Here is a 21,499-nt window from a genome sequence, read left to right as displayed (position 1 = left end):
AAGCGTAGAAAAATAAAGTAGTGAGATTCAAGTTATGAGAGCACTAAAGTTTCCGATTTCACCATAGCCAATTCTACCCAATTCCTTTAGCACGTTAATCCTAATTATTCTTCATGTTGACAGTTGATTTTCCCTACTTTATTCGATACTCCATCCCTGGTTATACCAAAAGTATTCTTATTACCAACCCACTCTATCCCTAGTAATGGAATTAAGATAATAAGAACCCATTAAATTCCTTGGAAAACCTACAAAACAACCACATAAGTCATGACAAACATCCCTGTCTAATCATGTAACTCATGGCATCTATTACAAGAAGCAACCCCAAATTGGATATTCCTATCGTCAATTTAGCATCAAAACAATTAAATGTTGGCCAAACATTCAAAGCATTAAGCATGGTAATAGATACTCAACATGGAAAAATACTTGGAATTAACATTGACTAAAGTAATTGAGTATTCATGGCTAGGCTACATCGTAGCCCTAGCAAGAAGAAATTAGATCATGACAACTTCAATAAAAACCATGACAAATGGTATCATAGGAAAGAAAAAACCAATTGAAGATTTGATCTCTGCACAACAGCAACTCTAGCTCCAGGTTGTCTTCTTTGTCTCTCTAAAACTCTCTCTCTCCTTTGATTGTTTCGGCTATGAGTATGAATGTGTAGGAATTTTAGGGTAGATGATGGAGGGTGGATGATGGGTAATTGCATCCTTGAACAATGACCTAAACTCCCTATTTATAAAACTCGTAGAAATTCTACCTAAGGAATAATTACAATTGTTATAAAAATAGAATTCCTTCTAATATAAGGTCTTCTTTATTCCTCCTTGTTTGACTTGATAAGACTTGAACCATCTTGAACTAGGAAATTTGACAACATTCCTTGCAACAAAAAGAATGACTTGACTTCTTTTTAATTGATCTCCAATCTTCATCTTCTTGCCTTTTTTAGCACACTTTCTCTTATTTCACAATTCCTCCACAAATCTCACAAAATCAATTAAAAACAACCAATTTAATCCAAAAAATTAATAAATAAATAAGCAAATGAGGCATAAAATATATGTAAAATATAGACTTATCAGCACTCCAAAAGAGTCATCATGCAATCCCTGTCGTAATAACACAAGGGATAAATTGCACGAGGGATGTATGATGAGTCTTTTAGAGTCGTCAATAGTAGAAGCTCCTTTTTATATTTGTAATCAGAAATATCCCTGGAGTAAGAGCTAGTTGATTTTAACTCTCGTAATCAAGTCCTTTTCAAGGAACTTCATGGTATGTCATGTCAGTTAGAATTTATTGCTGAACCTATGCATCAGGCCTTTTCCTCAGTAGAAGGACCTGGGTGGATTGAACTCTTTCTGTACTGTGTACTACAGCATTCACAGGCACCCTTAATTCTCTCTCTTTTTTCTTCTTGGAAGAAAAATGATAAGGAAAGGAACAAAGCCAGGTAGGTTAAAAACGACAAGAAGGCTTCACACGCAACCTTAGCTAAAGCATTCAGACCAAAAAAAAAAAAAAACCTTAGCTAAAGCAATGAAATTGGACCCATGTGTGTCCAAGTTCAAATGAAAGAAATCTATTAAAAAAATTAGTTGAAAGTTGGGCATGCTTTGTAGACTGGAACCATTTTGTCCATTTCCTAGCCAGCCATTTCTGATCCAAAACATTTTCCATTTCACAAGTGATGGTTGCAACTTGTTTAGAATTCCAACAATGGCAGTTCATAAATATCAAAGGTAACGTACAATACTAGGAAGCTGAGTTTGCTTCCATCTACAATTTTACATCTGAGTTTAAAGGAAGTTCACAGTTTAGTTCATACTTTACATGCACTAGCAACCGAATGACATTGTTGGAACACAACAGCTTCTACATGTTGAACATAAAAACTACAAATAATGTCTTGCTAATTGAACCAACTTGCCTCTCTCAACAAAGACAAATAATCAAAGGGTGCTTCCTCCCACCAAAATCACTTCTGCCATAAATTACAGCAAACCAGTACATACCATTCACGAACACTTCAGTGATCAAGAACCGGACACGATAATTAGAAGAAAACACAGCTTCAGCCATCAGTCAGCAGTTAATTGCTTCATCTAAACCTCTCTAGTGATTTGAAAATTGTGGCAATAACAACATATGAAAATCAAGTGCAGATAAACCCACTTAGCTCTTTCACCACATTTTCTATGGACGGCCTGTAACTGGGAGACTCCTGCGTGCAAAGAAGAGCAAGTCTTCCAAGTTTGGTTGCCTCTGATTCTGAAAAGTTTCCCTCAAGGTTTGCATCAATGAAATCTTCAAATCTGCCTGCCTCAGCCCCTTGGCGATTCACCTGGGTGATTTTACGTTTTCCAGACAGGATTTGAAAAACAATCATACCAAATGCATAAATGTCGCTCTTTGCAGTGAAGCGACCAGTAATTGTGTACTCAGGAGCCAGGTATCCCATGGCAGCACTGGCTTTGAGCATTGAGAAGACAATATCATCTGCAAGGAGTTTGTGCAAGCCCGAATCTGAGAGTAAGGGGTTATAGTGGGAGTCAATAAGCACCTTCTCAGCTGATATGGTCTGGTGAACTATGGCAGGTTTATTGCCCATACTTCCATGCAAATATCCAATACCTGCCGCCAAAATATGTCAAACATTCAGTATACACCAAGTATTAGGAGTTATATTATGTCAAATTTTAGTACCAAGTAATAGAAGGGAATAATATGTCAAATTTTCCTATGGAGTTCTTGTTGCTTTATCGAGCAAGAGATACACTGATGGTAAGAAGAACAAAAAGACAACAACCAAAAACAATGATGGTAACTTTATTGAGCAAGAGATACACTGACCTTTAGCAATGCCAGTAATTATAGATACCCTGGTTGACCACTCAAGAACCTCCCCACTGCCAACCTTAATGTCGAGATACTGTAACAGACTTTCATTGGGGACAAAATCATAGATAAGAAACCACTCCCCCCTGCCTTTTGAACAACAAAAGCCTCTCAACCTAACAAGATTTTCATGTTTTAATGAGGGCAATATCTTCAATCCCTTCAAAAATTCAGCTTCATCAGGCTTACAGCTTGTCTTGCTGATGCAGTTTATAGCAACAACTGATCCATCCCTTAGGATTCCCTTGTAGATGGCAGAAAAATTACTCTTCCTCAACAGATTTCCTTCTGAGAAGCTCTGAGTTGCACGCTCCACTTCTTCTAAATTGAACATAAAACTCTCAAGAACTTCTTGAGAGTACCCAGCGCTACCTTTAGCCAACGGGTCCCACCCGTTAGAATACTCCAGATTGATGAGAGGAGATGCATTCTTCTTGTAAACTTCCTTTGCCTGGTCAGTACTAAGCCTGCTATCCGAAGTGTCCAAAGTACTCCCAATTTTCTGTTTTTGGCGACGATACCATGAGAAGATAAAGAGACCAGATACAGCTAAAGCAGCAATAACTCCAATCACCCCAAAAACTATACCAATTTGTTGGGATTTTGATGCTCTTGAACAGTGGGTTTGGCTGCAATTGGACTCTAAATTTGCAGACTCAGGGATTTCTTTTGCAGTAGGTGAGTCTGGAAGATTTTTTGCAGAAAAGTTACCAGGTTCAAATGGTTGTGGCTTGTTTGGGTTCCGAGTAGTAGTAGCTGTGCAAACTTTTAAGCCAGAAAACCCAACCCCACATAGGCTTGGGTTGTTTTCATATTGAAATCCTCCATTCAGTCTCTTTAGAGCTGTATTTACATCCACAAATGCAAATGGTCAACTTAAAATTCTTACAAAGAAAATTAAACATAAGTTTTTAACTGGTTGAGAGCATCACACCACATTACCTAGAGGGATATTTCCTGAGAGACTATTGCTTCGAACATCAAGGACTTGAAGCATAGGAGCATGAGCCAATCTTGCAGGAATAGGACCAAAAAAGCTATTAAAGCTCAAATCCAGCCTTGTTAGCGTCCCCAACTCACCCAGGCTTGCTGGAATTGCCCCGGTTAACTGATTGGATTGCACTGCAAGAACACTGAGCCTTTTAAGATCTCCCAATTGTGTCGGTAGGCCCCCAGTCAACTTGTTGTAGCACAGCTGCAAAACTGCACACTCCAAACAAAGAAAACTCGGTTAAACTAATATGTTTAATCACTGGTTTTACAAATAACTCTGAAAAGTTTATGCTATTCAAACTATAAGAACCAATTTTGAATACCTAATGATTCAAAACTGTTAGATTACCACTCCTTTCTTCCTTCCTCCATTCTTAGCTAGATTACCAAAACTATTTTAAATTCATTTCTTGAACAGACCATAAAAATTAAATATAGAGCTAAGGACCTTTGAAGCTCATTCCACATGAAATAATTTTGCAAAAAATATAATTGCTCTAGTTTTAATCTCAAGAAAGCTGGTAAATGCAAATGACAACACCACTTCAAACCTAATCTAGTAGAGAAAACAAGAATATGAATTAAGAAAAAGAAATAGGGAAGATATAATACAACAAGGCTTTTCAAGTTTCAGTGCACCCATTTCAACCTCTAAATTTCAGAAATTTAAAATTAAAAAAATTAAAAAATAAAAACCCCGAAATCCATTTGCAATCTTTCTGTGAGCAAAAGTTTTCAATGCACCCACTTTTCTCCATGTAAGATGTAAAGCAGAAAACTTTTCACTGCCTCTATATTCATTAACCAAAAAGTAAAAACTTTTTATTTTCACCAAGAAAACAAGAAATTCTAAGACATTTAAAAGAAAAAAAATCTGAACATTCAATCTAACATAAGCACAAAATTGCAACTCTTAACAAAAATGAAAATTTTTTTTTAAAAACCCACCTTGCAAATTAGGCATGTTGCCAATCTCACGAGGAATTCCTCCAGAAAGATTATTGACATTGAGGTACAAGTCACTGAGCTGGTTCAAACGAGCAATCTCCTTTGGTATTTTCCCACTCAAAGCATTGAAGTGAAGATACAGACCAGTCAAGCTCTTCAGGCCACCAACAGCTGGGGGTATTTGGCCCCAGAGACCCTTCCCTTGAAGAGAGATATTGGTCACAAGGCCCTGCTCATTGCAAGCCACGCCTTCAAAAGCTCCACTACATGGCTCAGAGTGAGGCGTCCATGAAGTCAAGAACTGGTTTTGTGGGTCCAGTGAGGCCTTCATGGCCATAAGAGCAGGGAGCTCAGTAAGTGAGGAGAAACAGAGGGAGGGGAAGAGGAGGAGGAGGAGAATGGAGAAGGTGAAATGCATGTTTGGTTTGAGGGATAATGTGAGGAATTTTTGTGGGTTGGTGGGAAATTTTGGATCTTTTTCAACTTTTGCTTTCTGGGTTGTGCTGGCTTTTTGAGGTTTTGAAGTGAAACGGGTGGTCTAAAGACTCTGCATAACGTCTGAGAAGATAAACAGGGGTGTTTGGTTTGAGGGAAAATGGTAGAAAATAGGTAGGAAAATGTGGAAATTGCTTTGCTTTTGTTTTGACTGTGTGGAAAAATGTGGGATTTTATAAGTTCGAGGAGAGAGTGTCCGAGTGAGTTTTGATCTTTTGCTTATTTTCTATTTTGGATTCAGACAGAGAGTGAAGTTAGGTTTTGAAAGTGAGAGGTTTCTAATCTCAGTGGACTTTGCAGGTGAAAACAGAGTTGCACCGTCATACATGAATCATGATATGCCTGCTTCATGTAAATGTGATAGTTTGAGAGTGTTTTATGTAACGTAGTTCTTTTGGAAGCTAAAGCATATCAAAATTATGGGGCCCTCCACCTAAATTTGAATCAATGGGTCCTACAACTGTATATATATGGCCCCTATGAACACCTTTTGTTCAACCAGTTCATTAAATGAGACAAGAAAATCTTATTCATCAAAAGAAAATGCATGAAGTTATCAGTGAATTCATCATCCATGATTCAGAATTATTGAAGAACTTTATATGGTCTCATTTCGTTTGCCTGCATTTGAAATATAGGCCACACATGTAATGTTCTATCCATCCATAAGCATTTGGATCCCATTGAAAAACAATATTTTCGTGAGCACTGAAAAATAAAATTTATCTAACATTCATTGTATAGGTATTAGCTAGGAGTGGACACTGGAACCGAAAAATCGGGAAACCAAACCGAATACTTATTAGAAGTTAGCACAGTTTGGCTGCCCATGTTTGACATTGGCAAACTAGCAGTGGCAAATAGGAACATCAATCTGCATCTGATTACTAAATTGTTTATGGTCGTAAGAATTGCTATGATTTTGTTTACTACGAAAATTATGAAAAGCTAAAGCAGCAATGAACTATTTGATTACTCTTGCAAAAGCAGCAAAATATATACTTGAGGAACATATAAATTTTACATTAACAGCAGTTTAACTTGATCCACAATTGAACATTATGAACTCAAACTGTAATTTTTTAATTTTCATAATGAAAACAACTGTAGTTAGTGGAAACTGGAAATAATAATTGGGAATCAGAAAAGCCATGCCATTGTTTTTGAAATGGACCATGGGTGCTTTAGTGAGACCACTTTAAGGATGGGAAGGCAAAAAGCCTAAAAGCATAGGTAAAAACAATGGCACAAACATGGATGGCAGTACTTTGGATTCATTGGTGTCGAGTGTCTCTATCAATTAAGAAGGATGTGTGAGCAAGCAAATCCCATTCTTCTTTTCTCTGCTGACTCACCATGCTCTACTGTCTCCGTTATTAGTCTTCTCTTTTAATTATTTTTTGGGTAATTTTGTCTTTTCCCATACTTGTTGAATTGTCTTGTCAAACTTTTAATTTTGACTAAACCAGGAAAGTATAATTCACGATTCATATTGAGAGTTTAATAACATATCATTAGATTGTGACTAATTGTTTTCACTCTATAAAAGCTACCATAGGCCTAGGATTGTAAAGGGAAATGATGACCATCAAACTTTCATTAGTATTAGAAAAGAAAAAAAAAAAAAGAAAAAGATTACTCGTTTTATTAGTTTCTAAATTTAGACTCGATTTGTATTTGAGTATTGTAATTTTTAAAATGATTCACGTGATCCTTTAATTTTAGTTTCATTATGACAAATAGTCTTATTGTCAATTTTGTTAACTTTTCTGTTAAATACAGGAGCAAAATGATATTTTTGTATCAAAATTGATTAAAATATGAATAAAAAATTAAAATTAAACTCTCTCTCTCTCTCCCCCCTCTATCCCAATTTCTACTCCCCCCTAAACTTGTTTTTTTTTTTTTGTTGGTTTTTAATTTGATTTTCTTTTATTGTTTTTTTAAAATATAATTTTTTATTCATTTTTTTTGTTTTAATGTAAAAATATCATTTTACTCCTGCATTTAACATAAAAAATTAACAAAATTGATGGCATGACTATTTATCCAAACGAAACTAAAGCAAAAAGACCACGGGAACTATTTTGAAAATTGAGATACTCAAATGCAAATTGGGTCACAATTGAAGGACTAATAAAACAATTAACCTAAAAAAAAAAAAAAAGAGATGTCAGAAAAACATGAAATATATCGAACTTACACTATTGATTTGTGTAAACTCAGCATGCACATGTAGAGTCAAACCAAAAAAAAAAAAAAAAAAAAAACAGAAACGGGAATTGAGTTCATGATCGAGTTATTAAGAAGACTTTGATATCATGTCAGACAATTATTAACTCAAAAAATTTATATGTGTAAAAAAATAAAAAATAAAAGGATTAACAATGTATATTAAACTTACAAAATAACCGAGAAACGCAAAATTATAATTTGCACTTATATATACTCAATGAGTCAGTAAACCATGGAGTGCATCTATGATGAATATTTTTCGAGTATGAATAACAACATCCTTATTTTGTAGTTTGAATTCTTGAGCTGTGAGATGCTGCCTGCCCTACTAAGGAACAAAAAAATGGATTCACATTAAAGTAAAAATTATTGTGTTTAATTTAGGGCTCGTGACAATGTTCCTCCTCCTGTCAAACTCAAGTACGTAGAACCTTGTATTCCATTCTTCCATATGCTGCTTCAAAAAAGACTTGTATATACGTATAAAAACACAGAAGCTGCTTCGACAGCTTGATCTTGACCCCTCAAGAGAGAGAGAGAGAGAGAGAGAGAGCATTAATTATAATTTGTAAATATGGAGTGGAGTGGACCCATTAATTGTCGAGCTTCATGTGAACTCCTTTTTTTCACTCTGTATAGCCCAATATTATTCATGTCATGTGAACTTGTACATTATGAAACCTTGTCTTTTATCTCCGTAGGCATTGCTTTTTCCCCAGCTTGTGATGTTTATATGCTCATGGAAAACAGAACACGACAGTTTTTACTCACGGCTCACTCTCACCACTCTGTTGGACTTTACAATATGGTAAGACAGACATATCACACACACATATATATATATATATATATATGGGTTTTGGTAGGGTTAGGGTACAACTAATTGCAAGTCTGCAATAACCAGAACCAGCCAGCTAGCTTTTCCACCACAAATTCCACAAAATTTATAAATACATCACTAATATCTTCCATATATATTATAATGTGACATATCTAGCTATATATATGTCATTTGAGCTAGCTCGTGACAAGCTTCCTCGCTAGTCCAACCTGCTTCGTAGCCTCACCTAAAAGTTCCCAATACTACGAAAGAAACAAGAATGACTTATGATTATCGTATCGATGTTATTATTATATCCTATAAAAATAGATGGTTTGAATTGTCGAAATACAATACGGAGTGAGTCGTATAAAAATGTTCCTAAAATAAAGTTATTTAAAGTCTCACACACAAAAATTTATGATATACAACTTTGCACAAAACTTCTTTCTTTATTGTGTGACCTCCTTTGGCCAAATATTTTAATATAACACCTACAACAGTAATTCACATTAATGGTACATATCGACATGCTAAATATCTACCTTATTTTTTTATTGAAAAGTTGATAGAGGTTCAAAAATCCAACCAGTAGTTGGGCTTAGTTTTCGAATTATTAATTGTTTGTTGATATAAGTTTTTTGACTAATTTGTCATGTAGATTACATTCCAATTTTGACATATTGATTCAAACTTTTGTATTTAACTTATTTATATTTAAATTTTTTGTTCCTATTATATCCCTATTGTCTAAAAGTATAAATTTAGGTTTTAGCCACAAAAAAACTTTTATTTTTGAGAAAAAGCCAAAACTTTTCCGAAAAAGACAGAAAAACCTATAAACTTTCAAACCAAAGACAGGCAACTATAAATGATTCCTTAAGAAATTCAAAAATAAATAAGGGCATTTTTGTTCATTTTGGCTTCTTTTAAAAATATTTCTCTCCTTTGACCTTTTACAAAATGTCTTTTGTCTAAAACGGGTAAGATGCGGATTTAGACCTCTCTTTCTCTCTTTCTCTAACAAAGTCGCAGGAAAATGATTAGCATATAGGAAGGGTTTGATTCTCTTCCACAACAATCGGACAAACTGGATAAGCAAAATATACCCAGAGTTCACTTTGGAATCTGATATGCACCAAACCAAGTAACTTTGTTAAAGCGTATAATGTTAAATAAGAGTAAGACACATCTTTCACTTCACTTTTCATTGACAATTATATACACACTTGTCCCTTTATGTCTTTGCGTTTGCGTGTCTCATGATTCTCCTTTTTCATACTGTATAAGCATGAATGAACAGAGACTGCTATCCCAACCTAAAAGCCACAATCACTCTGAAACTCACTTAACAAAATAAAGGAAGAAAAAAGAAATTGCATGATCTCCTTTCATGTTTCCTGTTAGCGCGAAAGCGTTCCTACAAGATTTTATAAACTAAACTCATTGGTAACTTTCTAGTGCATATCAATATCATGGTTCATGCGGACAAAAGGAAGAGTGAATCATCTTTGATCATCGCATAAAAAATTAATGAGTTCATGATAAAAATATTTAAAGACATTCACAACTTAGCTTAGAAGGAGGAGTGATGACTTGCCACAGGAGGAGGAGCAGGTGGAGGGAAAGCTTGTGCAATCGGTTTGGGTGGGACATGGTTGCTTGGGAACTGTAGGGTCTTAATTTCTCACTTTACACCTTGAAACAGAAATTTTCTCACTTAATCCTCTAGAATTGAAAATATTTAAATATAAATTATTTTTATTTAATAATATGTAAAAATTATGTGTATAATACGTGAATTTTGTGTGTATGATTGAAAATTTTATAAAAAAACACGTGTATTAAACTTGAAAAATATGTACGTACGTGTATTGTATGTTTGCTTTTTCAAAAAACGTGTATTTTAACGAGTCTTTAAGAAATGTATGGAAAATGGAAAAATTATTGAAAAATACGTAGGTACGTGTATAATGCGAGTATTGAACGGGAAAATGCTAAATTCTTTATACAGGTAATAACTTTGAAAAAAGTAAAAAATCAAAAGGGGACAATAGAAACTCAGGTATGACCAAATAGTAATGGATAATGCTCTAAACTACTCTTATTGATGAACTAAAATTAGGAAGAAAAAAAACTTATAAAAAAAAAGAAGAAAAGATACCAATATATATTTAAAGAGTATACTCGCTGCTATACTATTTATTAAAAATAAAAATAAACCCTAGTATATATCCAATAATATGTGCAAATTATGTGTATAGTACGTGAATCTTGCATGTATTATTGAAAATTTTGTAAAAAACACGTGTATTAAACATGAAAAACTATGTACGTATGTGTATTGTATGTTTGCTTTTAAAAAAAACGTGTATTTTACCGAGTCTTTAAGACGTGTACGGAAAACAGAAGTATTATTAAAAAATATGTACATACATGTATAATACGAGTATTAAACTGAAAAATGCTAAATTCTTGTGTAATAACTATGGAAAAGTAAAAAATCAAAAGGGGATAATAGAGACTCCGGTAATGGCCAAATAGTAATGGAAAATGATCTAAACTACTCTTATTGATAAACAAAAATTAGAAAGAAAAAAAAAACTTTTAAACCAAAAGGGGACCAATATATATTTAACGAGTATAATTGCGCGGCTATTCCATTTATTAAAAAAATTAAAAAAAAGGACCCCAGTATATATTCAATTTATAATATGTGAAAAATACATGTATAATACGTGAATTTTGTGAAACATTCAAAATACTAGAAAATGCCCTTGGTTAATGCAAACATTAAGAATTGAAATTATTAATTAAATGAGGATAATATGGTAAATTCACACTTTTTCATATTAAAAAATTAAAATTAAGATTAAAAGAAAAATAAGATAATGGATCATATTTTTATGGAACAAAAACTACTCATGATCTTTTTTAATTCTAAAATAAATTTTAAATTTTTTAAAAAAGCCTCTTGCAGAGGTGAGGTGGAAGCGCATCTAGCGAGGCTAGTTAATATTAAATATTTTAATAAACTTCATGAATTATATTACTTAATAAACAGTAATTCAATTTTCTATTTTTTTCTTAAATAAAATATTTAAATACTATTTATTAACTAAGTAAATAATAACTAAAACATAACTACTAATTAAAGTAATTAAAAAAAGAAATCCAATATTATGCAACTTAAAGGGTATAGTATACGGTAAAGATATTATATTCATCGTTTATAGTCGTGTGGCTGGACTTTTAAAATATTATATTCATCGAGTATAGCCGATGAGCTATACTTTAAAAAAATTTCTATTTTGGAGTATAGCTACTCAGCTATACGTCTAAGATATTATATGGCAAATTTGCGCTGGGATACACCTGTGCCGACGCAATATCGTCGTGAGACGTTTTTTTAATAAATAGTATAGCCGGTCGGCTATATGATTTTTTTAATAAAAAAACCGTAGTATAGCCAGGAGGCTATAATCTTTCTATTAAAAAACACCAAGTATAGCCGCGCAGCTATATAAAAAAGAAAAAGAGGACCCACCTGGCGCCTAGTGCCGCTTCACCACCTGTCAAAAACGATATAGCCAATCGGCTATACTATTTTGATTCTATAAAAATCTGAGTATAGCCGCCTTATATATAAAAAATAAGAGAGTATAGCCGGTCGGCTATACTATGTTTTAAATAATAAAAACCGTAGTATACAAAGACCGAGTATAGCCGCGCGGCTATACTAGTTATGAAAAATAATGACCAACCGCCTGTGGCAGAGAGAGTTTCTGAGCAGTCTCCTCTCTCTCTCTCTCTCCGTATCCTTCCTCGTCATCCTCTCGGCTTTGCAAATTCTTGTAATATTCATGCGGGGGTCTGTTACCATTAACAAAATTCCAGTTCTACGTTACTATCGTGTTTCCCTTCCACGTAGCCCTAAATCTCATCCTCTTCTCCTTCCCACCTATCCTGCTCGGGTTCTCATGGATAACAATAGCAGCAGCAGCGGGTCTTCTTTTGCATCTTTTGCTCGTAACTCCAGAAGGTATCTTTTTGTTCATTCTCTTTCTTCTCCTTTTCGCTTCTGCGAACGAGTTCAGACAGAAGAAAAAAAAAAAAAAGAATTTTGAATTTCCATTGTTTTTCTGAGAGAATGTTTGGGTTTAGCAAAAACGAGATTGCCCTTATTGCATTATCAGTTTTATTGTACTTTATTATCGTTGCAGTATACCAATTTTTTCGGGCATTTCTCGGCAACCAATTAGAAGTTTGAAATTTTTGGCAGAGAAAAATTGTAGTGTGTTATATAATTATACTGTGAATATGTGATTATGTATTTTGTGTTCAGTGGTGGTAGAGGAGGAGATTGGGATGATAGAGAAAGATCAAGGGGCCGTGGTGGTGGTGGTCGAGGGAGTGGCTCTGGCAAAGATAAAATTGACGCCCTTGGTAGATTGTTGTAAGTACTACAATACCCACTTGTCATTTTGTTTGTTTTGTAGCTTCTAATTTTAATTAGAGTATTCAATGTGGGCGAGATAGTTTAAACCTTTTTGTTACATTAATGCATACATATAATTATATATAAATATTGGTAATGTAGCGCAGCTGAATGGTGTAGTTTGTTTAAATTCAGCCCCTCTGTTATCCTTTCAGGACACGTATATTGCGCCATATGGCACCTGAGTTGAATTTGAATATGCGAAGTGATGGATATGTGAAGGTTCAGGATCTGTTAAAGCTGAACATACAGACATTTGCTAATATTCCATTGAGATCACATACTGTTGATGAAATTAAGGAGGTTAGTGAGCAGTCTTTTAGTAGTTAATTATTTTTAGTTAACTTCCTAAGGAGGATTTTTAATTATTTGCTGTTTCTTACCAGGCTGTCAGAAAGGATAATAAGCAGCGCTTCGGCCTCTTGGAAGAAAATGGGGAGCTTTTGATACGTGCAAACCAAGGCCACACAACAATGGTAACATATCCTCATTTATATTTAATATTTGAGTTTGAGTTATTAGGCTCATTTTGTGGAGACGCCTAACCATTTTTAATTGCTTGAATTTGGAACTGCTTTCTTGGATTTTACTGTTTCTGTGTGTCTTGTGAAAGCAGAGCCAGGGATTAACTAGTTTCTCTCTGCATAATCTTTTCAAAGCACTGTCAGGTCCGAGTCTCGCTAGAAGTAGAATCTCCAGTTAAGACTTGTAAAATTGTTGAAGCTAGAGACTTGGTCATTACACTCTAAGACTAGATGTCTTTCATTATTTTCTCTTGTACTCTTAGTTTCAGACCATTATGTAGTAAATTATGAAGTTCTTGTTTTCATTTTCAATAGCGTAAAACTGATATTTGTACTTTTCAACATTTTGTTCTTCAACATGAATACAAGTAGTGTTGTTCATCCTGAACTCTGTAAAATGTTAGCCTAAGGATGAGGATCCACTATATTTGTTTGCACCAACGTTATTTTGAACTTTATAAAATTCTAGACAATTTTCTTCACCAATTTATTCGTGACGCGTGTTTTTGGGTTGAACATCCATCTATACTTGCTGGCTTTGGACATTGAATATTTATATCTACTGTATGCGCATGTTGGCAGATAGTTGAATCTGAAAGATTGTTGAAGCCCATCCTTACATCTGAAGAAGTTCCAGGTTTATCTTTTAGTGTGCAATTGTCTTGTGTTCTCAGTACATAACTTGTTCGTGTAGAGAATAAAAAGAGTCATTAGTGTTTTCTGTTGAAACGGTACCTTTTCATTTGATTCACTGTTTTTCCCCCTCGATGTGCAGTGTGCGTGCATGGGACCTATCGGAAGAATTTGGAATCAATATTAGAGTCTGGTCTAAAGAGCATTAAACGATTGCATGTTCACTTCTCACGCGGCTTGCCAACTGATGGGCAAGTGATTAGTGGTAACGTTTTTAATTAGGGGTATTTATCTGTGTGGATTTTTTATATGAATGAACGTGTCTCTGATCAATCAGCATTGTTTCTGTAGTCTGTAGCATATTTTCTACATTGCACCTGCTTCCTATAAAAAGGGTCAATAAATGATGAACGAGGAAAAGAATGGAACGGGTATGGGGGACAATTCACACAACATTAGAGTTTTGTATATGGTGATGATGAACTCTATTGACTTCTAATCACACATATGAATACAAACGCTTATTTGGGGAGAGCCATTTGTGGACTCCACTTGCCAAAAGTTTCCAATTATCTATGCACTTTCTGTGCATACTGGTCAGATTGAAAAAGGGTAGATGGTCCACAATTTTCTAGTGGAAGAGACCTGAATTTGCTTTTCTTTGGCCCTTGCAAATGTGCCAATTGAAAGGTGGACTTGATCGAACTTTTCTCATGGTTCATCAACTCTTGAGAGAGTTGCAGACAAGTTAGTAAGGAATCTGATGAAATAATGTTGTTCCTAGGTGTTTGTGATGACAATACTCCACATTGTTTATCTGTGACCCTTTTGAGGTCTAAGTTCAGTGCATTTAAGGTCACCAATTATTTCAGAATTCTTGTTTTCTTGGAAGCTTTTGGGCTTATAGTATTGTTCACTGGGATACCACTTGTAATGACTTATTCTTTCTCTATACTTTTAAACAGTAATGACTATCATGCCGTAATGAGCTATACTGGTAATGATGAATTCAAGACAATAACATTATTCAGCTTATGTGGGTAATTGATTTGATTTGTATTCTTTTAGGGATGAGACGGGATGTTAATGTTTTGATCTATCTCGATGTTAGAAAAGCTCTAGAAGGTATGGTTTTGCAAACCTTTTCTTTATCAAAGTTCAAAATTTTCTTTTAAGTTTGCCATGAGTCCAGCATCTTTTATTCTTTATCATGGAGGACTTCTTATGCCTGTTTTGTTTCTTTTGATTTTTTGTTGCAGAGGGAATGAAATTTTACATTTCAGAGAACAAGGTAATTTTGACTGAAGGTTTTGATGGTGTTGTGCCAGTCAAGTACTTTGAGAAAATAGAATCGTGGCCCGATAGAAAGCCGATACTTTTCTGAACCTGGATCAGTTGGGGTGCAATCATTCCATTTCTCCTTTACATTTTTGATCCGTTGGCTGATCATCTCAGCATAATGAGATGCAACAGTTCGCTTTGTAGCACATGTTAAGCTGGTCGTAGTTAGCAATTCCCTTATCAATGGAAGTGAGACTGGCGCTTTTGATGTTCAGCTTGAATTGATGTTGTATATTTATATCTACATTCCTAGAGGAGTACTTTTCTTGTGTATAATGAAAGTACAATGTGAAATAACCAAGTCAATTTTAATGGAAGAAAGGTCTTGCAAGTCGATGTTTGTTATTGCCTTGTTTAAGATACTAATCCATAGTAAATTGCAAAATGTCATGATTTTTGGGTTTTTGCCAATACTGTGTCTAAAAGCATTTTGTAATTCTACTTCTGTGTTGAACTTGGTTTCAAAATTGTCTTAAATCCTCTGTTGAAAAAAACTGCTAGATGAGAAAAAATTACAGAAGAAAAACTTTGAAAACTAACTTGTAGGAGCTTCTCTGTTGAAAAAAACTCCTCCAAAAATTGGCGTATGCCACCAATTGCGGCGAGCACACGGTATTCTTTAGTAAAAGGCGAAAGAATAGTTCGCTCTGTGCCCACCGCGTGGCTGCGTGGTTTTAAATGTCCCATTTCTTCTATTTTTATAGCCGCTCTCATTCTGATGCTTTTGCTTCTTTTTCTATGTGGGATTTTTGAGAAACAGGAAAAAGGCTTTTTCCCATTTTCATAGATTGCCCTCCAACAAGTTAATTCATGAAGCTGGAAAATACTCCAACAAAAATTAAATGTTTCAAAATGTTATGTAGGCTGTGTCTTATTCTTACATAAAACTTGGGTTTAGAGGGCTAGTAATTGACCCAAAAAAAACAGAAAAGGAAGATGCTAAGCAAGCTTGGATGTCATTTCTCATTTGTTCTAGCTAGTGATTGAAAAATGATAAATAATTAGCAAACTCTAGACTTTAACGTGAATTAAAACTCTAGACTTTGTTTTTGAGAAACAAAAAAAAAGGCTTCCCCATTTTCATAGATTGCCCTCCAACAAATTAAAAGCTTCTTAACAAAATATGGCTGAGAAAAATACAAAGATGCTTCATGATAGATAGATAGATATATATATATATATATATATATATATAATATAATAAAAAGAAACCAGGTGTAGCCGCGCGGCTATACAATTTGTAAAAAATGAAAAACTAGCACCGGCTTCGGCAGGATTATAAAAATCCGAATATGGCCGCGCGGCTATATTATTTGCAAAAAACAGAAAAAAAGGACCCGCTGGCGCTAACGCCGGCTTTACCACGTGTAAAAACGGTATAGCCGTGCGGCTATACTATTTTTTATTATTAAAAATCCATGTATAGCCGCGCGGCTGTACTATTTATATAAAAAAGAGGCCCCGCCTGTCACCAGAGCTCATTTGTCACGTGTCAAAATAGTATAGCCGCACGGCCATACTATTTTTAAATAAAAACCGTAGTATAGCCGTACGGCTACTCTTTTTATTTAAAAAAAGAACCGCTCCTAGAGCCCATTTCGCTACGTGTCAAAAATAGAATAGCCGTTTGGCGATACTATTTTTATAATAAAAACCCGTAGTATAGCCGCCTGGCTATGCGATTTTTATTTTTTTTTAAAACCCCGAGTATAGCCGAACGGCTGTCTATTTATAATTAAAAAAAGCCCACCCACACGCCTGTATTGTTTTAGGTATGAGACGGGATGTTAATGTTTTGATCTATCTCTGTGGAAGCAAATTTTCTTACGAGAATATTCGCCTAAGATTCCTTCGTCTTCTCCGCCTCTCTTTCTCCCTGCAAAACAGATCGAAGTAAAAGTACCACACCCGGAGGCAGAGGCAGATCCATTAAGGCGCAAGGAGGTGCAGCTGAACCCTAAGTAAATGTCTTTGTCCTTTTACTTTAATTTATTTTTATATTACTCCATTTACTTAAGTTTACAATGTAAATAAGGAAGTACCCTCCATTTGGATTCAAATAAAAATAAATACTAGAAAATCAAATTCCTACCAAATCAAAATATGAAAAATCGATTTTAGTGCAAAATACGATTTAGGCTAAAAATAATGGCTCATTAAGTCAATATATACTTCATACTAAAATCCCATAAAATCAAGTTTTCTTATTTGATGTGTAAGGAATAAAAGCCTCCAAAAATTATCTTGAGAAAAAGATTATTCTGAAAAACCATTTTTCATACTTAATCAATTTTGCACCTCCGCTAAAAAAATTTTGGGTCCACCACTGCCGGAGGGTGTTGGCCAAAGGCCCTCTGATGCCTAGGTTAGATAGGGTGTTTCAAGGGAGCATTTTTGCTCACCACTTTAACTCAAGGTATATTCTCACCACCCTTCCCAAAAAGTGACACATGTCCATGGATTTAACTATAGTTAACTCTTTATTTTTTATTTGTTTGATGACATTATTATGAGAGAGAAACGATGATTTAATAAGATTTTTCCTAATTTAGCCTTATTCTATTAATTAACCCAACAAACTTTCCACTTTTCTTGATTAATTTAATTTAAAAAATAAATCAAAACAATGGAAACTGAAAAGGCATACGTTACTATTCCAAAAAAAAACATAGAAGTCCCTTGAATTGAGAATTTCTAGTTTCTTGATTATCCACAATTTGGGTGCTTATATGTGAACTCTGCTCAATAGACTTCTTTCCTTTGTTCAAGCAAAAGATAGGTATCGTTTATGTTGTTACTTGTTTTTTTAGTACTATGTATTGTTTTTTTTTTTTAAAAAAAAATTATAATTTTTTTTATACTTTGGTGATTGCTTTGTTTTATTTAGTTTTCTGAGTATCAAGGCCAAATTCGAATTTAACAATTCATGTCCTTCGTTAAGATTGGGATGCCAACAGATTCATGGGAAGTAGAAGACTGTTAATTTTTATTTATTTAAGTAATGACTGTTCTACTGTTGCTAATTATTCGGGTTGTTATTAGCTTAATTGGTAATTAATATAAAAGTGGAAAGTTTGTTGAGTTAATTAATAGAATAATGGTAAAGCGGTAAAATCTTATTAAAGCATTGTTTCTCTCTCATAATAATGTCATCAAACATAATAAAAATTAAAAATTAACTATAGTTAAACCCATGGACATGTGTCACCTTCTGGGAAGGGTAGTGAGAGTACACCTTAGGTTAAAGTGGTGAGCAAAAATGCTCCCAGTGTTTCAAGGAAAACCGAGTGGCCGGAGCCTTGTGTGAGAGATAGAAAGAGAGGAGGTGGCTAGGATTTTTGAGAAATAATTTCTGCAGAGTTTTAATAGGAATATAGACGTACCTCAACCTTTGTGTGTAGCCATCCTTTTACAGTGGTCTCGAAGGCTAGGGTTTTAGAGGAATAATTCCGTAGATGGAAATGAATTATTCCTCCCCAATTTGGAATTGATTTGATTAATTAGGGATTTGATTTATTTTGATTTATTAGGGTAAATCAAATCCCTAATTATAGTAGGTATCAAATCAATTCCTAATTTAATTAGGTAACTCTTCACTTAATTGGGAATTGGGGTAGGAATCAAATCAATTCTCAATTTAATTAGGTAATTCTCAATTTAATATTGGGTAACTTCCAATTAAATTGAGTAACTCCCAATTAAGTTGAGTAATTCCCAATTTGGTCAAATAATCCCCAAATGAAAGGAATTATTTGACCTATGATGTGATTTAATTCTGTTCCCACAATCTCGACGTCAGAAAAGCTTTAGAAGGTATGGTTTTGCAAACCTTTCATTATCGAAGTGTAAAGTTTTCTAAGTTTGTCATGAGCACGCCACCTTTTATTCTTTATTCAGGTAGTTGAGGAAACATAGAGGACTTCTTATGCCTGAAGTTTTGTTTATTTTCAATTTTTGTTGCAGAGGGAATGAAGTTTTACATTTCAGAGAACAAGGTAATCTTGACTGAAGGTTTTGATGGTGCTGTGCCAGTCAATTACTTCGAGAAAATAGAATCGTGGCCCGATAGAAAGCCGATTACCTTTCTGAACCAGGATCGGTTGCGACACAATCATTCCATTTCTCCTTTTCGTTTTTGACCCGTTGGCTGGCTGCCCCAGCTTAATGAGATGTAACAGTGATCCTTTTTGTAACACATGCGAAGCTGATCATAGTAGTTAGCAATTCCCTTATCAAATGGAAATGAGATTGGGGCTTTCAGTGTTCAGCTTGAATTGATTTTGTTGTGATATAATTATATCTACATTGCTAGATAGAAGAGTACTTATCTTATGTATATAATGAAAGTACCAAATCAATTTTAATGGAAGAAAGGTCTTGAAAGTCCATCTTTCTTGTTAATGATGTTATGATTTTGGGTTTTTGCCAGCACAACGTTTGAGCTCTTACCAACTGTGAAGCCAAAAAAGAGTCGAAACTTTTTGGTTTAGACAACTACAATTAAAAAGAAATGCTTGGAAACTAAATTGTAAGAGCTCCTCTGTTCAGAGAAACTCCTCAAAAAACTGGCGTATGCCACTAATTGCTGCGGGCACACGGTATTCTTTAGTAAAAGGCGAAAGAATAGTTCGCTCTGTGTCCACCGCGTGGCTGCGTGCTTTGCTCAGGTTGATTATGTCTCCTTTTAGCCGCATTCAGGCAAGGACTATTTTTCTATCTTCCAATGTGGGATAACTTTTGATAATGGATGATGATTTTCATTTGAGATTTGAGGTAGTCCCAATTCTCCATTAATCACATACTAAGGTCATCAAGCACAAGTTTCAATCAAAACATTGGTATAAACACTTCTTTTACTCCTGAAGTCGATGTGAACTTGGATTGTTAACGATAATGATCTAGCGGTTTTTCTCTCAGACTTGTGACATACAGAAATGACTTGTTAATCAAATTGACTAGCAATGCTGAATTGCCAAATCTATATGATTCTCTCTCTTTCAGATGTTGAAGGGTTTCTTGCGGATATCAAACCTGCACTGCTTGGGTGGTGCACTGGAAAAGGAAGTATGTACAGAATCTCTTTGAGGTACTCCTAGTTCCCGGTCTGGAAAGAATCAAAAGAAACAGAATCTACTTTATGTGTCTGCTATTTGGAGAGGCCTTGCCTTTATTGGAAGGTCTGGTTCTTGTGCTTTGTCAGTTTATTATTCTTTGCAGTTTGTCATTTCTTCATCATGGTAGTGCAAGAAACACAGGGGACTTCTTATGCCTACTTCGTTTCTGCTTGATGCTGTAGTTATGTGTATAATGAAAGTTCTTTATAGTCTGATGATCGAATCGAAACTAACAGAAGTATTCTTGATTATGAAAGTCCCATCCCAGCCTTCTGCATATAGCTGCCTTTCATTATCAAACTGAACATTTTTCCTTTAAGTTTGTCATGGGCACTGCACCTTTTATTCTTTATTGAGGAAGTTGAGGAAACATAGAGGACTTCCTATGCCTGAAGTTTTGTTTTTTTTTCCGAGAACAAGGTAATCTTGACTGAAGGACTTGATGGTGTTGTGCCAGTCAAGTAGTTCGAGAAAATAGAATCGTGGCCCGATAGAAAGCCGATTACCTTTCTGAACCAGGATCATTCCATTTCTCCTTTTCGTTTTTGACCCGTTGGCTGGCTGCCCCAGCTTAATGAGATGTAACAGTGATCCTTTTTGTAACACATGTTAAGCTGGTGGTAGTAGTTAGCCATTCCCCTTACCAATGGAAATGAGATTGGGGCTTTCAGTGTTCAGCTTGACTTGATGTTGTGGTGATATCCTTATATCGAATGAAAGTATTATTGAGAATCTGAAATGACCAAATCAATTTTATTGGAAGAAAGGTCTTGCAAGTCCATCTTTCTTGTTATAACTACCATGCTTGGAAACTAAATTGTAAGAGCTCCTCTGTTCAGAGAAACTCCTCAAAAAAATGGCGTATGCCACTAATTGCGGCGGGCACACGGTATTCTTTAGTAAAAGGCGAAAGAATAGTTCTCTCTGTATCCACCGCGTGGCTGCGTGATTTGCAATGTTGATGATGTCTCCTTTTAGCCGCATA

The 21,499-nt window shown here is 34.8% G+C and overlaps 2 protein-coding genes and 3 non-coding genes across 5 annotated transcripts; 1 reads left to right on the top strand and 4 right to left on the bottom strand.

Moving 5' to 3' along the window:
- Positions 1–1,716: 1,716 nt before the first annotated feature.
- LOC117620190 (protein NSP-INTERACTING KINASE 2) lies at positions 1,717–5,706 on the bottom strand. The gene is made up of 4 exons (XM_034350328.1): positions 4,855–5,706; positions 3,856–4,116; positions 2,869–3,756; positions 1,717–2,649 (listed from the first exon to the last, which is right to left on the bottom strand). The coding sequence occupies exons 1-4, from the start codon at positions 5,270–5,272 to the stop codon at positions 2,171–2,173; spliced, it is 2,046 nt and encodes a 681-aa protein (XP_034206219.1). The 5' UTR covers positions 5,273–5,706; the 3' UTR covers positions 1,717–2,170.
- A 6,501-nt stretch (positions 5,707–12,207) lies between these two features.
- On the top strand, positions 12,208–15,740 carry LOC117618739 (tRNA 2'-phosphotransferase 1). The gene is made up of 8 exons (XM_034348448.1): positions 12,208–12,446; positions 12,750–12,860; positions 13,058–13,205; positions 13,289–13,378; positions 14,009–14,063; positions 14,202–14,324; positions 15,128–15,184; positions 15,319–15,740. Exons 1-8 carry the CDS (start codon positions 12,268–12,270, stop codon positions 15,441–15,443), a joined length of 888 nt encoding a protein of 295 aa, XP_034204339.1. The 5' UTR covers positions 12,208–12,267; the 3' UTR covers positions 15,444–15,740.
- Positions 15,741–15,949: 209 nt separating this feature from the next.
- Positions 15,950–16,066, bottom strand: LOC117620407. The gene has a single exon (XR_004584747.1). It is a non-coding gene; the product is annotated as a U5 spliceosomal RNA (small nuclear RNA).
- Positions 16,067–19,933: 3,867 nt separating this feature from the next.
- Positions 19,934–20,052, bottom strand: LOC117620413. The gene has a single exon (XR_004584752.1). It is a non-coding gene; the product is annotated as a U5 spliceosomal RNA (small nuclear RNA).
- Positions 20,053–21,338: 1,286 nt separating this feature from the next.
- LOC117620412 lies at positions 21,339–21,457 on the bottom strand. The gene has a single exon (XR_004584751.1). It is a non-coding gene; the product is annotated as a U5 spliceosomal RNA (small nuclear RNA).
- Between the last annotated feature and the right edge of the window lie 42 nt (positions 21,458–21,499).

The sequence above is a fragment of the Prunus dulcis genome, chromosome 2 (genome assembly GCF_902201215.1).
Source record: "Prunus dulcis chromosome 2, ALMONDv2, whole genome shotgun sequence".
In the NCBI taxonomy this organism is placed as follows: domain Eukaryota; kingdom Viridiplantae; phylum Streptophyta; class Magnoliopsida; order Rosales; family Rosaceae; genus Prunus; species Prunus dulcis.
This window is presented reverse-complemented; position numbering and strand designations above follow the sequence as displayed.

Excerpts from the sequence above, each read along its gene's own strand:
- LOC117620190 (XM_034350328.1), bottom strand. The coding sequence starts at position 5,272 with ATGCATTTCACCTTCTCCATTCTCCTCCTCCTCCTCTTCCCCTCCCTC. Across the intron at positions 4,117-4,854 it reads CAACATGCCTAATTTGCAAG|TTTTGCAGCTGTGCTACAAC; the intron begins GTGGGTTTTTAA and ends TGGAGTGTGCAG. Across the intron at positions 2,650-2,868 it reads AATTACTGGCATTGCTAAAG|GTATTGGATATTTGCATGGA; the intron begins GTCAGTGTATCT and ends TTTTGGCGGCAG.
- LOC117618739 (XM_034348448.1), top strand. The coding sequence starts at position 12,268 with ATGCGGGGGTCTGTTACCATTAACAAAATTCCAGTTCTACGTTACTAT. Across the intron at positions 12,447-12,749 it reads TTTGCTCGTAACTCCAGAAG|TGGTGGTAGAGGAGGAGATT; the intron begins GTATCTTTTTGT and ends TTTTGTGTTCAG. Across the intron at positions 14,064-14,201 it reads TACATCTGAAGAAGTTCCAG|TGTGCGTGCATGGGACCTAT; the intron begins GTTTATCTTTTA and ends CTCGATGTGCAG.